General features: G+C 42.5%; 1 protein-coding gene across 1 annotated transcript in view; it reads right to left on the bottom strand.

Moving 5' to 3' along the window:
• The window catches only part of SH2B2 (SH2B adaptor protein 2), a 150,332-nt gene that overhangs the window by 43,639 nt on the left and 88,950 nt on the right, over positions 1 to 17,743 (bottom strand). The window contains exon 2 of the mRNA XM_077480527.1: positions 14,615 to 15,495. Coding sequence (XP_077336653.1) covers positions 14,615 to 15,469 — 855 coding nt within the window. The 5' untranslated portion in view covers positions 15,470 to 15,495. The remainder of the gene's footprint in view (positions 1 to 14,614; positions 15,496 to 17,743) is intronic.

Below are 17,743 nucleotides of genomic sequence, written 5' to 3'. Positions count from 1 at the left end.
ATCCGCAAAATTTTTTACAATTTTTGTTCTCAGACCCGGTGCTCTTCTGTACAGTAAGGGAAAAAACGTTTTTAATGCCCTGCTGATTTTGCACATATGCCCACAGACAAAGAAATGATCAGTCTGTAATTTTAATGGTAGGTTTATTTTAACAGTAAGAGACAGAATAACAACAAAAATATCCAAAAAAAAATAAAAATAAAATAAATATACCATTAGAATTATAGACTGATTATTTCTTTGTCAGTGGCCAAATTTACAAAATCAGCAGGGAATCAAATACTTGTCTCCCTCACTGTAAATTAAACTAGGTTTAGATGGTAATATTTTGGCCAACATGGGGTCTCTCATTGGGATGGGCCAATATTTTTTTTTAAATATTCTCGACCTCTTATGCCGCGTACACATGATCAAAAAATCGGGTGGAAAAGTCCGGCAAACTCAAGTCCGCCGGACAATCCCCCCGTGTGTAGCCTCCGGCATACTTTTTTGACCCGAAAGTACGGCAGTCTTAGAAAGTAGTTTTGCACTCCAATCTTCACGCCGGACTCGCATTTCGGCGGACAATCCGGCCGTGTGTGCGCCAGTCGGCCGTACTTTTGAAATGAACGGACTTTTCCCGCCTGGAGAAAAGTCTGCTCATTTCGAGCAGGTCTCCAGGTAGGCGGGGCCCGCGAAGGAGACGTCGCTGGCCCCACCACCTGGTATGGACTTAAAGGGGAACCCCAACGCCGAAAAAAATCGGCATGGGGGTCCCCCCAGGTCCACATCAGACCCTTGTCCATGCACGCTACCTGGCCGGCCAGGAAAGGGGGGGACGAGCGAGCCCCCCCCGAGCCGTACCAGGCCGCGTGCCCTCAACATGGGGGGTGCCTTGGGAAAGGGGGGGCCGCGCGGCCCCCCCATCCCAAAGCACCTTGTCCCCATGTTGATGAGGACAAGGGCCTCTTCTCGACAACCCTGGCCGTTGGTTGTCGGGGTCTGCGGGCGGGGGGCTTATCGGAATCCGGGAGCCACCTTTAATAAGGGGGCCCCCGGATCCCGGCCCCCCACCCTATGTGAATGAGTATGGGGTACAATGTACCCCTACCCATTCACCTGTAAAATAAAGTACAAAAAAAAACCACAACACACAAGATAAAATAGTTTATTGCACAGCTCCGGGGGTCTTCCGTCTTCGGGGGTCTTCTCGCCGGACTCCTCCGCTATCTTCTTCTAGCTCTTTTGCTAGCGGAGGAGCCCGGCTTTCTTCCTCGCCGTCTGCCTCTTCTACCAACTTCGGGGGTCTTGTCCCCCTCTTCGGTTCTTCTGCCGGGCCACCGTGCCTTCTTATAGCTCTTTTACAGGCGGTGGCCTGGTCTTCTGTCGCCGCCGCCACCTTCCGTTCTTCTTCTTCTTCTCCTTCTTCTCCTGGAGATGTTGACTTGACGCTCTCTCCGGCCGCAATGCCAGGGACGCGCTGCGTGCGACTTATATAGGGACAAGGGGCGGGGTCCTCGGTTGATGTCACATGGGTTGATGTCACATGGGTTGATGTCACATAGCCACAGTCCCAGCATCCTCCGGGACTGTGACATCGTAAGGGGGCGGGGTCACCACGTGACATCAACCCATGTGACATCAACCGATGACCCCGCCCCTTGTCCCTATATAAGTCGCCGCGCAGCGCGTCCCTGGCATTGCGGCAGGAGAGAGCGTCGAGTCAACATCTCCAGGAGAAGAAGGAGAAGAAGAAGAAGAACGGAAGGCGGCGGTGGCGGCAGCGACAGAAGACCAGGCCACCGCCTGTAAAAGAGCTATAAGAAGGCGTGGTGGCCCGGCACGGCAGAAGAACCGAAGAGGGGGACAAGACCCCCGAAGTCGGAAGAAGAGGCAGGCGGCGAGGAAGACCCCGGAAGATGGAAGACCCCCGGAGCTGTGCAATAAACTATTTTATCTTGTGTGTTGTGTTTTTTTTTGTACTTTATTTTACAGGTGAATGGGTAGGGGTACATTGTACCCCATACTCATTCACATAGGGTGGGGGGCCAGGATCCGGGGGCCCCCTTATTAAAGGGGGCTCCCGGATTCCGATAAGCCCCCCGCCCGCAGACCCCGACAATCAACGGCCAGGGTTGTCGGGAAGAGGCCCTTGTCCTCATCAACATGGGGACAAGGTGCTTTGGGGTGGGGGGGCCGCGCGGCCCCCCTTCCCCAAGGCACCCCCCATGTTGAGGGCACGCGGCTTGGTACGGCTCGGAGGGGGGTGCTCGCTCGTCCCCCCCTTTCCTGGCCGGCCGGGTAGCGTGCTCGGACAAGGGTCTGATGTGGACCTGGGGGGACCCCCACGCCGATTTTTTTTCAGGGTTGGGGTTCCCCTTTAAGTCCATACCAGGTGGCGGGGCCTGCGACGTCTCCTTCGCGGGCCCCGCCTACCTGGAGACGCACTCGAAATGAGCGGACTTTCCTCCGCGTGTGTGGGCGAGTCCGTTCATTTCAAAAGTAGGGCGGATAGTACGGCGGACTTAGTACGCCGTATTAGTCCGCTGAAAAAGTGCCGCGTGTGGGCAAGTAGCTCGTTCTGAAAGTCCGATGGACAGTCTGGCGGGAAGTCCGCCAGACTAAGTCCGTCGGATAGTCGGCTACGTGTGTACGTGGCATAAGTGCAAAAAGTCTACATATCTAAGCAAATACTTTTTACTGCACGCAAGGGAATCCTTGATTAGCAATGATCCTTCAGCCCTTCTATACTGAAAAACCAACTGTTTAATTTTCCTTAACAACATCCCTAATGGACCAACCCCAGGCCCCATAGCAGCTTCATTGGCTGCTATGGCTATTATTACAAAAGGAGGACGAGCAAAGCCATCTTAATGCAGTATGTCAAGTCGTTTAAAGAAGAAGTAAACCCTGATGGGTTTAATTCCTCTTTTGTTCCCTGCAAAGGTAAAGCATAATGGACTACTATGCATCACATAGTAGTCCATTATATGTCACTTACCTGACACAGGAGCCAGCGAAGTCACCGCTGTCCCCTGTAGTCTGGAGCATTCATCTTCTCGGTGGGTCTCGCTGCTCCGCCGCTGTCATTCGACGAAGCATGCGCACGGGAGCCGGCACTCACGGCATATCGACGTTGACAGCTCAGTGTGCCTGTGCATCGCTGTCTATGGCGCATGCACCGTAGACAGCGGTAATGAGATATCTGGCTATCCTTCAAAGAGCCCCGACATCTGCTGCAATTCTCACTACAAAAGCACTCCCTGCTCCGTCCCTTCATTCCACTCTAAAGAAGAGTGAAGAATCGGGTCTACTCACTAAAATATTTTCAACAAGCTGTGAAATCTATCTAATCTATGTGATACCCCCAACTACCAAAAGTGCTCGTTATCACCCTCTCAGCAGTTTTAGACGCTAGAGACATTTGTATTAAAAAATGCAGCCTGCAGCATCCTGTGACAGAAGAAGCTTGATGCTTACATCTCCAGCAGAAGGCAAGTCAAAGCAAGTAAGGCAGAAGTAATGTGGTTAATGCTCACTTTTTGAATAGTCCCTCACCAGTGCCAGCATTTTCTCCAGTGTGCCAGTCTTCAGCCATCTTCATTGGTTGGTGCAGGATGACGTCATTCCTGCACATATGCAGGAATGGCGTTCTGGCGCTGTGAGCTGAGCTGCACATGTGCAGCTTAGTTTACAACACTGGAGAAGCCAGCAAGCAGGCAAGTGGGGGCATTTTATTGCAGAAAAGACATTGCATGTCTCTCCTGGAAAAAAAGGCCTGCCCACTAGCTGTTTGTTACAGCAGAATTACATTTCTGCTATAAACAACAGGATCACTTTAACCACTTCAGCTCCAAAAGGATTTACACCCTTCCTGACCAATAACCTTTTTTGTGATGCGGCGCTGCATTGCTTTAACTGACAATTGTGCGGTCGTGCAACATTTTACCCAAACAAAATTGACGTCCCTTTTTCCCACAAATAGAGCTTTCTTTTGGTAGTATTTGATCATCTCTGCGTTTTTTATTTTTTGCGCTATAAACAAAAAAAGAGCGACAATTTTGAAAAAAAAAAGCAATCTTTTTTACTTTTTGCTATAAGAAATATCCCCCAAAAATACATAAAAAAACAAATTTCTTCCTCAGTTTAGGCCGATATGTATTCTTCTACATATTTTTGCAATAAGCGTATATTGACTGGTTTGTGCAAATGTTGTCGCGTCTACAAAATAGGGGATAGATTTATGGCATTTGTATTATTAATTTTTTTTATTAGTAATAGCGGCGATCTTTTTATCGTGACTGCGACATTGTGGAGGACACATTGGACACTTTTGACACTATTTTGGGACCATTGACATTTATACAGCGATCAGTGCTATAAAAATGCACTGATTACTTTGTAAATGACACTGGCAGGGAAGGGGTTAAACACTAGGGAGTGATCAAGGGGTTAACTGTGTTCCCTCAGCGTGTTCTAATTGTAGGGGGGGGGGCGGGCTCACTAGAACATGACAGATCACTGCTTCCGATCACTAGGAGCAGTAGATCCCTGTCATGTTGCTAGGCAGAACGGGGAAATGCTTTGCTTACATAGGCATCTCCTTGTTCTGCCACTCTATGCCACAATCGCAGGCCACCGGCGGACACGGCAGCTAGTGAGCACCTGCTAGCCGCCGATGACGGAGTGATGTACGGGTATGTAGTTTTGCTCACCTGTGCCACTTTGCCAACATATATCAGTGTGAGCCGATCGGCAAGTGGTTAACCACTTCAGCTCCAGAAGGTTTGCCCCCCTTCCTGACCAGGCCATTTCGTGCAACCCTGTACCAAATAAAATGAATGTCCTTTTTTTTCCCCCCACAAATAGAGCTTCCATTTGATGGTTCTTGATCACCTCTGTGGTTTTTATTGTTTGCGCTAGAAACAAAGAACGACCGACAACTTTGAAAAACCAATATTTTTTACTTTCTGCTCTAAAACACGTCCAATAAAAAATAAAATAAAATCGAATCGCTTCATCAATTTAGGCCAATATATATTCTGTTACATATTTTTGTTAAAAAAAAAACAATAAGTGTATATTGATTGGTTTGCGCAAGTTAGAGAGTCTATAAACTATGGGATTTTTTTTTTTACAGTGATCAGTGACCTATAGGAGGATTGCGATATTATGGCGGACAAATAGGAAACATAACTGACACTTTTTTGGGGGACCAGTGACAATATTACAGTGATCAGTGCTAAAAAATATGCTCTGTCACTGTACTAATGACACTGGCGGGGAAGGGGCTAACATCAGCATCGATCAAAGGGTTAAATGTGTGCCTAGGGAGTGCTTATTAACTGTGAGGGAGGTGCTTTTACTATCTGAAGACATGAAACGGTTAGAGCTGCACGATTAATCGCTCAAGACTCAAGATTGCTATTCTACCCCCCTCCTGATCTTAAAAAAGCATTTCCTCCATTCGGTGCAGAGAGTTCTCTGCTTAAGCAGATAGCTGTAAAAAAAAAAACAGGCAGCCTGCCAAGTTTCTCACAACATGCTTAGGCAGAAATAAAGAAAGAAACATTGTAACATAGTTCTTTTAGATCAAAGGGATGAACTTCTGTCTGTAAATTAGGTCAGTTTATTAAAGACTAAACCTTTTTTGACACTTGTTGCTTACAAGTTAAAATCAGCATTTTTGTTTGCTAGAAAATTACTTAGAACCCCCAAACATTATATATATATATATATATATATATATATATATATATATATATATATTTTTAGCAGAGACCCTAGAGAATAAAATGGTGGTTGTTGTAATATTTTATGCCACACTGCATTTCCGCATCGATCTTCAAACGTATTTTTTTGGGGGGAAAAATACACGTTAAAGTGGGGTGCCCTCTAGGAAAAAAAAAAATTTAAAAGTCAGCAGCTACAAATACTGCAGCTGCTGACTTTTAATAATCAGACACTTAACTGTCCCAGGGTCCAGCGATGCGGGGGAAGGAAGCCCCCCTCGTTCGCCGCCGGCATTCTTACTGTGGGTATCCGGCTGTGGCTTCACAGCCGGGCACCCACTGCGCATGTGCGAGCGGCGCCGCGATACGCCGTACAGTCGTCTGGGATACGTGACAGGTCCCAGATGACTGTGCGGTGCCGAGGGGAAGTGATGTCACCAGCCCGGGCAATGTAGGAGGCAGACTATGAGGGACCCCCTAGCAACAGGCATTTAGAGGTGAGTAAACATTTTTTTTTACAATTATTTTTTTTTTACATTTTTTTATGAATTTTAAGCAATTTTTTTTTTTGGGTGGCAACACCACTTTAATGAATTAAAAAAACAAAAAACAAAGCAGTAAAGTTAGCCCACATTTTTTTGTATAATGTGAGATGAGGTTACGCCGTGTGATGTTTATTCTGAGGCAAAAAATTGTGATTCCCATTTTAGCCGGAATCGTGCAGCTCTAGGTTCGGTGTTCCTGCTTCACAGGAACACAGGATCCATGTCTACTGTGCTCACAGAATGACAGTGTGCCTTGTTTACATAGTAGGCAGACTGTCATTCTGTCAGAGTAATGAACGATCGGTGGGTCCCGGCAAACATGGGGTCCGCGGGACTCGCTGTGTAAAATCACAGCGAGAGAGAGCCCGGAAGCTGCGTGTGCTCATGCCCAAAACCCGGAAGTGCAGAATCACGTGTATATATATATATATATATATATATCTATATCTAGATATATATATATATCTATATATATATATGCGATTCTGCACAGAGTGATCACCTTGTAGCAGTAAATCTGCTATGGGGTGGTCGGAAAGCAGTTAAAAGATTTAGGATGCATTAAAAATTTCTGCATTGTTACACACATTTAAAATGCCTGTAAAACACTTAATCAGATAGGTACAGTTTTTATGAATCAATCAATTCTCATCTTTGTGCAGTGCGGTTTCAAAAAATTGTGTTTTGAAGTGTGTATTAAAATAAAATCTGTATTACATAGAAATTCATGGTAATGCATGTAAAGAACACGTGTAAAATGCTCAAAGGCTAAAAGGCATTTTCTTTAACACATAGATGTGAATGCATGCTTACATTTGTCAACAGATATTACAACTCATACTGGAATAGGATGTGAAAATGTGAGAGAATGTCTACAACTAAGGTCTCCAGTCCAAACATGAGCGAGTTATTTATTAGAGTGCAGAGTCAGGTGGTGAATCAGAGCCAGCAGATGGTAAATTAGTTAAATAAAAGCGGAACATGAATGAGGAATGAGCCCCGGTTCCCAGGAGTCTTGGGATACATTTACGGAACACCATTCATGGAACATATTGCAAGTAGGATGTCAGTCACCCCCAGTACACTACACTAACGACTGACTGTGGCTACAATTCTTTTAACTACTAACCTGATCCCCTAATGTTCAGAAAGTACAGGCAACCATTTTATGGTTGGAATCAATATCCAGGCTACAATAACTAGTCACCAATAAGGCATGAAACACAAAATGATTAGTCATGTAGCATACTAAAATTAAATAAGCTGGTTCACGGAACAAAATGGCTGCCAGTGTTAATTTTGACATCAACATTTCGATTTAGTTTTAGTCATTTTTTTTTTTTTTTACTAAAATGCAATTTTAGCTTTAATCGTATTTTAGTTATCTCAATTGTTTTAGTTTTAGTCATATTTTAGTCAACTAAAATCTTCAGTACATCTTAAGCCTCGTGCACATGATCGGATTTTCCGCAGACAAAGCGTCCAGACTTTTGTCCGAAGGGAGTGTGCCACGAACTTGTCTTGCATACAAACAGTACACAATTGTCGGCCAACAAACACAAATATTCATGCCAGATCCAAAGGGCCTGGAAATGGACGGGAGGATCCCATGCTCTTTTTTTCAATTATCTGTATCTATATTGCCGAGACCCGACAATTCATTACAGTCATGATCAGTTTTAAATGACAGTTTTTCCTTTAGAAATGCCATTTTGCTTTGATACTGTTCTAAGCACTTAAGAACGCCAGCTTTTGGGCACCTTTTGCTAATGTTGTGTTTGATGAGCATTGATTCCGAGCATGCGTGTTTGTACTTTGTACTTTTGTGTGACGGACTTGTGTACACACGATAGGAAAATCTGACAACAGACCGCTGTCCGCCGAAAATTTACTAGCCAGCCATCTAATATTTGTTGGCGGAAAGTTGGCCAATAATTGTCTGATGGAGCGTACTAATTGTGAGATTTTGGGCATACAGTCTGTCGTCACACAATTCCTTGCGGAAAATCCGATCGTGTGTACGAGGCTTTAGTCAACTAAAATCGAATGGGTTTAGTTAAATTGTAATACATTTTTTAGGCATTTCTCTAGAATTGTCAAACTCATTATATACTCCTGGGAGTAAAAATCGAATAACGTTATCTATGGTATTAAGGTTTGAAAATGCACTACAGACAGATTTAGCCGTCGTGATATATACCGTGTTTATAAATAAAACCAAGTTTCATAAACAAACAAAACTATTGCTTTTTGACAAACAGAAGTGCAACTTTAAAATATAAAAAAATATAAACACTATTGGTTGTAATGCCATTTCACACATTACCTGAGTATAATACAATACCAACATTAAATATTAACCCCTTCAGCCCCGGAAGAATTTACCCCCTTCCTGACCAGAGATTTTTTTGTGATTCGGCACTGTGTCACTTTAACTGACAATTGCGCGGTCGTGCGAGGTGGATCCCAAACAAAATTGTCGTCCTTTTTTCCCACAAATAGAGCTTTCTTTTGGTGGTATTTGATCACCTATGCGGTTTTTATTTTTTGCGCTATAAACTAAAAAATTGCGTCAATTTTGAAAAAAAAAACGCAATTTCTTTTTTACTTTGCTATAATAAATATCCTCCAAAAATATATTTTAAAAAAATTTTTTCCTCAGTTTAGGCCGATACGTATTCTTCTACATATTTTTGGTAAAAAAAACAAAAATTGCAATAAGCGTGTACAAAGTAGTGGATAGTTTTATGGCATTTTTATTGCTAATTTTTTTTTTACTAGTAATGGCGGCTCTCAGTGATTTTTATTGTGACTGCGACATTATGGAGGACACATCGGACATTTTTTACACATTTTTGGGACCATTGCCATTAATACAGCATCAATGCTAAAAAATTGCATTGATTACTGTAAAAATGTCACTGGCAGTGAAGGGGTTAACCACTAGGTGGCGCTGTAGGGGTTAAGTGTGTCCTAGGAAGTGATTCTAACTGTGGGGGGGGGGGGGGCTGTGTGTGTGTGACACGTCACTGATCACAGCTCCCAATTACAGGGAGAGCTGATCAGTGACAGTGTCATTAGGCAGAACAGGAAGATGCTTATTTATATTAGCATCTCCCCGTTCTTCCTCACCGTGAGGCAATGGTGGGTATGCCCGTGGACATCGAGCTCCCAGTGGGCGGGCGCGCGCACACCGCCTCTTAAAATGCAAACTACAGGTACGTTTATCTGCCTGTAAGTGCCCTTCTGCCGCAGTATATCTGTGTGAGGCGGTCAGGAAGCGGTTAAGAAAAATAAGAAAAGCCCCTTTTCTTAATTTTTTTCCTTTCAGAAGCTTAGTAGAAGCCCGAACAATCATAGGGACTTCAGGGACCATCTGGCCCGCCAAAAATCTCTATGGTCAACATCCGGCATCGGGCGATTATTTACCCACCAAAAGTGATATACTACACTAGGGTTTCCATCTGTCACACTTTAGCGTATCGGAGTGGGCCGGATGTCACTGCTGACATCCATCGCTCCATAGACCTGTATGGAGCGTCTGTTCAGGTCCACCTAAAAAACTGACAGGTGGACCTCAATGGCCCGCCCGTGTGAAAGGGGCCTAAAGCTTTCATCCAGCCTCTAAATTATTGGATTTATTTAGAAAAGCTGTGAACCAGCCACTCATATGAAGCTGGAAAGAAGAGGTCCATGTAGGTGAGGGAAAATGGGCCCATCAGATCATGAAGTGGAGGTGAGGTATTTGTGTTTTTGTTCTGCTTTAACCAAACATTGTTTGCATCAAAATTTTTCAGTGTTTCAATACTTTTGTAGCACCCTCCTAGATAGGTGCTAGGATTATGTAAATTTAGTTCTGGATCACTGTAACCACTCTGGTTTTGTTGATTGTTCTGGCCTGTTGTATGCCCAGGTGGCTGCAGAACTAATTGCTTCTCCCTGGCTGGTCCAGACATTTTCTGGAAGTTAGTGGACAGAAAGAGTCTATTTAGCAGCTGACTTATAATACAGCCATGGCCAATCCCTGGGGAGAGGTGCCCAGATGGTGCCTGGGAGTCTGAATAAGTACTCTGAGGCAGAAAGCAGCCTGGCCGTTTTGCCATGTGCTTGCACTGTGTTGAGTCCTCAGATGGGTGACCTGGAGGCTTGCTCTGCTGAAAGTTGCTGAAAGTTGACTGAGGAACTGTCTGAGAATCTAGTCGCATCATGGGGTGGAAGTGTAATGAGGATAATGGAAGGAGGCAACCAATTTTCCAAGGACATTTGTGAGTACAGAAGTACAGACTGGTGAGAGAGATCCTGGAGACTGCGTGCTGAGGCCATACCTCGTGTGCTCCAGTCAGCGGGTTTAAAGGGCCCATTGTGTCCTTTGTCCTGAAGAGCTTGATCTGTTCAAATTCCTGGTAAAAAGGACTTTGCTTGGACTGTCCACAAAGAGGAAGATACATTTTCTCAAATTGCTATTTCAAAACTGAATCCACTCTTTACTTGAGTCCTCAAATAATTGCTTAGGGTTACTGGAGTATCCTACCGTTACCAAATACCAACCTAAGTTCTACAATAAAAAGCATACCCCTACGACTGGATAATGAGCCTGAAGAATGATTGAATGGTTAGTTGCGCTGTGAGGAAACTATTGGGAAAGGGATTCACGCAAACTACACTCCTATGGGGGTAGAGCTACACTTTGTACTAAAAAGTGTTTCACTTTATCTCAAAAAGTTGTGCAGGTTATCCAATGGGTGCCTTTAGCACTCTCCAAAGGTTTGACATGTCCACCAGAACACTGCTGTAATCAACAACACTGCTCTCTGAGCAAGGGTTTGGTTGAGTTTTAACCATCTGTGCACTCTTGGCACAAGGGCTTGTTTTACTTGGTGTAAACTATGCTATCAATCAATGTGATGTATTGGACAGATGGAGACAGGCACACAATTATTTAGGGTGTCAAGTCCTTGACTGCATACAGGAAGCAAATAAAGGTTTTAAGTACTTATGGTTCAGTTGAAAGTGTATTCCTTAAGCCATGGCGAGCATAATACACTTAAGAATTGCAAGACAGGCTTGAAGCATATAAGCAAAACATATTCCGGAAAAACAAAGTAGTGTCTTGTTGTAGCTCATTTTAAAACAATATCCTTTTTCTCCGTAGCTTCCAAGTTTTGTCATAAAGTGTTGAGTACTGGTCAAAATGTCTATTTACTCCTAGGATCATTTTGTGTTTCTTTCCAGATTCAAACAGGACATTAATGCTGAAAGCATGCAACATAGGGTTCTTTTCTGACATCATCTTCTAGTCTATCCACACACTTGACCCAAAATAATGTGCTTATTATACAAAGCATACTGTAACATATCTCCGTTTTTTTATGGGGCTAGTGTAGGAGGTCCACAGCTATTCAGCAGCTGGACACAAGACTCCTTGGCTTCATAATATTCCAGATTCTCAGCCAGAACCCGCCTCAAAACTATCCCCTACACATTCCCAGCGTACCACTGGGACAGCCAATTTGAGGTTATAATAGCTTAACTATGCTACTTTCGCTTTGATTATTCACCGATAAACAATGATGTTTTGTTGATTATCATACTAGTAAGCAGATAATACCCGATAATGCTGTATTACACTTCTCATAATTCTCAATCAATCTCTACTAAGTTGTGCATTATAAAAGGTATACACAGTAAATGCTAAGCCTTTTTTAACCGAAAACTAAACTCCAAACAGATATAAAAGACCCAAATAAATGCAGCTTTGTATTCATTTACATGTATTTTTGTCCATGCAAACACTGTATGAACTTGAATCTTGACAAAACGTGAAAGCAGAGAGAAAAAAAACTGAGCTCATTAGTCTCCTGCTTCTCTTTTCACTGTCCACTCATGGATTGATGGAAGAGACCTTTTGGAGCATTTATATATTGTGATTTAAAGTGTTACTAAACCCACAACCGTAAAATCAGTCTGTATATGCAGTAAAGTATGCTTGTTATACTCACTGTGGAACCTAAGGGATTAATATTTTGCATTGTGTAAAAAGGCTGTTTGATCTTGTATGCATAGATCCTCCCCTCCCTGCACTGTCCCCCTGGACAAGTCCGGATAAGACAGTGCCTTTGGAGTCAGGCTGCACATTCTCAGTTTGGTGATTATTGCTAGAAAGGTGTTTTTTTTTTTTTGGGAGAGTACTGTCTGGACAGGGCCAATCAGCACTGTCCAGACATGTTCAGACAGAGGGTCAGGAGCCCTGCAGCCGCAAAGGACAGCTCCGTGTATGAAAACTCCTCCTACAAGCTTCACCAGGAACAGACAGAAATCACGAAACTGTTATATACTGCTGATGAGAAGGAGTATTTAATTACATTTACTTTATTTATTGATATTTACTAAAACTATTGCATTTCCATGTTCTGTGTACTGTGGGAGACCATATATAGTGAATGCAGTGTCCTGGGTTTAGTAACTTTCAATGCATCTTCATATTAGGTAAATATACACCGCCCCAAGGTGATCACTCGCTTACCACCTTGTTGTCCCACTGCTGTATGAAAGGGCTAGCTTGGCTCATCCACCACACATAGGAAAACAGAAGCACCAATTTGGAATGCTGCACTCTTCTTCAGCATTATTGAAGACAAATGGATAAAAACATCCCACGGCTGGGAACAGAGCAAGTGGTAATGCGTGACATGCTCTACGAGTACTCATTCGGGACTCTCTCTCCTGATTGGCTGAGACACAGCAGCAGCGCCATTGGCTCCCTATGCTGTCAATCAAACTCAGCCAACCAGTAGAGAGAGGGGGTGGGGCCGAATGGATACATGGAGCTGCAGCTCGGGTGCCCCAATCTGCTTGCTGTGGCGGACACAAAAGGAGGAAGGGGCTAGGAGCTACAGCCAGGGACACAAGAAGAGGAGGATCTGGGCTGCTCTGTGCAAAACCACTGCACATGGTAGGTAAGTATAACATGTTTGTTATTTTAACAGACAAGGCTGAGACTATACAATCACTTTAAATCACAATATATAAATGCTCCAAGAGGTTATCCGAAGAGAGTGATTCATAAGAAGAGATATCTCCTGCAATGAAAAAATTCAGGCATGGTATTTTTTATATGGTTATATTGGCTAAGCTTGGACCAAAGACATGCTGCCATGCCTGCCCTCCTCCATCTGCCATGTAGAAGGTTTAGCCTCCTAAGATATATGACTTGCAAATCCCAGGAGGCACCAGAACAGGGCACATTATTCTTGCCAAGGTGAGGATAGGTGATGTAAGGAGGGCCAGAATGCAAAAAAAAAAAGGTATTTAAAAAAGGGGGTTATGATGCGGAGGGGTGAGAGTTTAAGAGTAGCAAGGTCATCTTTCATTGTGGAGGTCTGCTCTAATTACATCATCAAATTTGAGTTCAACTTTAATATTAAAGTCCAAGGACAACATTTATAGCTGGGCCCAGGGTTTTCAAAAACATAGTAACTTCTTATCAACCATGCTATGTATTAAAATGGCTAGGAACTCGAAAAAAATTATTTGCTATGTTTTAGGGAGCATCTAGAAACTTAAAATTTTGCCCAAGCAGTTCCCCAAAATATTTAATTTGTCTGGAAATGCCTGCGGTAATATAGCAGTGCACTTCCTGTGCCTTCAGCCTCATAAAATTATATCTAAAATGTGAGGTCATCTAAGGCACTTCTGCCTGTCTCTCAGAAATTCAGAAGTGAGATTTGGTGATGTCACCACAGTGCTGCTCACTGTTCTCCTTGCTGGAGAGAAAGCTGTACCAGAAGAAGATTAGCAGCGCAAGGAAGTCTCTGCTTTTGCTTCATTTACAGTATTCTATGTAGCTATGCTTTTTGCACCCTCTATTTAGGTCCTTTTTACTTACTTATTAATATGATTAATAATTAATAATCTATGTGTCCATCTTTTAACCTCAAGGAAATTGCTTTTCTTTACAATGACCTTTGCCTCCTCATCTTTTCAGAACTGATACGCTAGATAAATTCATTTTACACAAGTACAATTACTTATTCTCTCAAGGGTGGTGTTGCAGCGCTGCAAGGGAATTTATTGGAAATTGTGTTTTTTACAGTAGAAGGGGGCTGGGGGCGCTTTTAGAATAGGTGTACTGATTTTACGTTTTTATTTTTTTTTAACTGTTTTCCTATTTAACATGCAGGGTGCAACCAGAAAATACATTTACGGCAATCCTGGACTTCCATTGTTTGTAGCCTTTTGGCATTTTTCAGAATGTATTTTGCAGTGGGGTTCCACCAATAGAGGATTCTTTGTTAGAATATGTTTATAAGTACAACACACAACATTCTCATAAGTCCTAAAGCAAAAATAAAAACTTACCTTTGGAGGCACATAAAATTCAAGTAGAAATCTTTCTCCCTCCATTTTCACAGCTTTTCTCAAAAGCAAACGACATTTTTGCCACTGAGAGCTACCAACACAGTTTGTGTCATCCGCTACCATGTACCTGAGAGTTCCTTCCCTTTGAATGTCTACAACATCGATTTTGGCTGCTTGCATTTTAGACAGCCGTAACTTGTGAGTCCATTTTTCACGTGTCTCCACTTGTTCCTTGTTTCCCGGTGTGCAATGTTCACGTTCTGATCGTTTAAACTGCACATTATCCAGGCTTGGCTCTGGAGAAGAAGACTTCCTGTGCCACATTTCCTTCATGCCATCTACCACACACAAACTCATATTTCTCAGTGAGAATCCCTTCTTAAATTTCGGCTTGGAGCTGCCATGGACTGAAACATCCTCAGAGCTTCGCGAATGGCCATACGAGGAGACCTTGTGGACTCGAGCCTGAGTCCGGCTTAAGTATTTATTTGTGACAGGATTGTCCATGCTGTCTAAAGACTCGGTGGAGGTCTCTTCTTTCCTGGGAACAAAATCCCTTGCTAAAGGCACCTGGCAGTTTTGTAGTCCAACAAAGGGAACAATATTATATTTTGTTGGAGAATCTGATACATATACCCTGCTCACCTCAAAACTAAAGAAATCTAAAAAATTGGCAGCAAAATGGTGAGAGAATGAAGTCTCTGCTGCCGGGACATTATAGTGAGGATTTTCTCTCAAAAACTGACAGAATTTCTGGGCAAAATCCACTGCAGCAGCTTGTGCATGGAGCTCACAGAACTCCTTCCAGTCGGGAAGCTGGGAGGAAGAGTCTTGATTAGGTGCATCACCATTCATGGCTGTTCCATTTCACTCTCAGAAATCTGAAATAATAAAAAAAAGCTTTCAAGACAAAATCATTGATACTCTACAAAAGCATATACAAAACACACTGGGATTTGCTGATCTGCATGCTTGCTGCAGTTCAAGGCCTTTAGAGAGACCTTGTCACCAGACCATTTATTTCAACCGGCAGTTACATAATGGGCAATGCAGAGAGGTGAGGGAAGCAGGTGGAGAAAATAATTAAACACTCCCAGAAGACAAGTGCATAAATGTTTTAAATAAAGTACTGTTTCATTATGGTCTGCACTATGAGGCTATTTTCCTCTTTTTGAACGGAGCTTTGATTGGTGTCATGCTAACTGTCAAATCCATTGAAGCATCTACCCGCAGCGACTAACATCTTTTGCAGTATAAGGCTTCTGTTGCCCCGAATATTAATATGCCTGTCGGTGAGGTGAGCATACACCCTTGGGGGTCTTCTGTTGGTAGTTTTGCATGGAACATTTCAACATCACCGTTTCATATTTTTGGACACCACAGCTACTTTACACATTTGGACTGTTATTTATGAACTTTATTTGTTTGTGATTTGCAGGATTATTCCCTATTTGTTCACACATGCCCAGCTGTGCTATTATCAAGTTCTACACATTATTGATTTGTATTATTGTGTATATATATATATATATATATATATATATATATATATATATATATATATATTAATTTAATTTATACTTATAGAGAGCACTATTGTAGAAAAAATAGTGTATGATTCGCAAGTCAGAGATAATCAGGTAATTTTCAGGAGGTCATCAATTATCAACTACGATTTTCTCTTAGTACAAATTCCCTTTAAAGCAAAATGTTATTTAAATAAGTAATTTACTGAAACAAAGTAAGGTCAAGTTATGGTAAGTTTGCATAAAACATATATGTTAAGAAGTTGATACCTTTTTGAGAAAAAAAACGATTGTAAAGAAGCATACATACAGTATTTTCAATTTACAGCAGTATGTACTGCATACATTTCGGCCAAACCATTCACTTTTGGCTCAATAACATTTGTAACTAGAGGTGCACCGAAATTTCGGCCGCTGATACATATCGGCCGAAAATTGTGCTTTCGGCATGCGACCAAGAGAAAAAAAAAAAACAGAAAAGGATACCGATTAATGGAGCAGTCCGCCCCAGGTGCCACATGTGTCATCCTGGTGCGGCGAGCTCCAGATGTGTCCCGGAGCTGTATTTGAATCGCCGGGCTATAACAATGTCCCGCCTCCTAGACTGGCTCTTTTGATAGAGGGAATACTGATCCAATGCCAGGAAATTGAATCAGTGTGTCATAGGAGTCAGTCTAGGAGGCGGGACTTAATGACTAATAAGCCAAGAACTGGGCTTGCAAAAGATCCAAAGGGCGTTTTGTTCATGCAAGATTTGATGCTTTATACTTATCGTATTATGGCCTTGATAATTTCCGATTTGAGGATATACAATAGGCAGACATCTCAGTATGGCCAATAACCCTATACTATAGCTGTATAGATATATGCATAACTGTACATCTGGGGTATGTAAATGGAACTGCTCCAAAAACGATACCCATTGTGTATTAACCACTTCAGCTCCAGAAGTTTTACCACCCTTCATGACCAGGCCATTTTTTGTGATAGTGCACTGCATTAATTTAACTGACAATTGCACAGTCGTGCAACACTGTACCCCTAAAAAAAATGTGTGTTCTTTTTTTTCCCCACAAATAGAGCTTCCTTTTGGTGGTATTTGAGCACCTCTGCGGTTTTTATTTATTGAGCTATAAACAAAAAATATAGACTATGAAAAAAATATATATATTTTTTTTACGTTTTGCTGTAAAACATACCCAATAACAAAAATGTAAAAAAATATAAAAAATCGAATTTCTTCATCAATTTATGCCAATATTTATTCTGCTACATATATTTTTGGTAAAAAAAAATCTCAATAAGCGCAATTTTTTTATATTTTTTTACTAGTAATGGCGGAGAACAGCGATATTGCGGTGGACAAAACCAGACACCTGACACTTTTTGAGGACCAGTGACACTAATACAGTGATCGGTGCTAAAACAAAATATGCACAGTCACTGTACTAATAGCACTGGCTGGGAAGGGATTAACATTTGGGGTGATCAAAGGGATAGCTGTGTGCCTAGATTATGCTTACTCACTGTGGGGGAGGTGCTTTTACTTGGGGAAGGCAAGGATCAGTGCCCTTGCTTTGCACAAACACAGGGTCTATGCCTT

Source organism: Lithobates pipiens, unplaced genomic scaffold (assembly GCF_037356315.1).
Source record: "Lithobates pipiens isolate NorthernLeopardFrog02 unplaced genomic scaffold, aLitPip1_a1.2 Scaffold_16, whole genome shotgun sequence".
NCBI lineage: Eukaryota > Metazoa > Chordata > Amphibia > Anura > Ranidae > Lithobates > Lithobates pipiens.
Note: the sequence above shows the minus strand (reverse complement) of the source record. Positions and strands in the feature narration are given on the sequence as shown.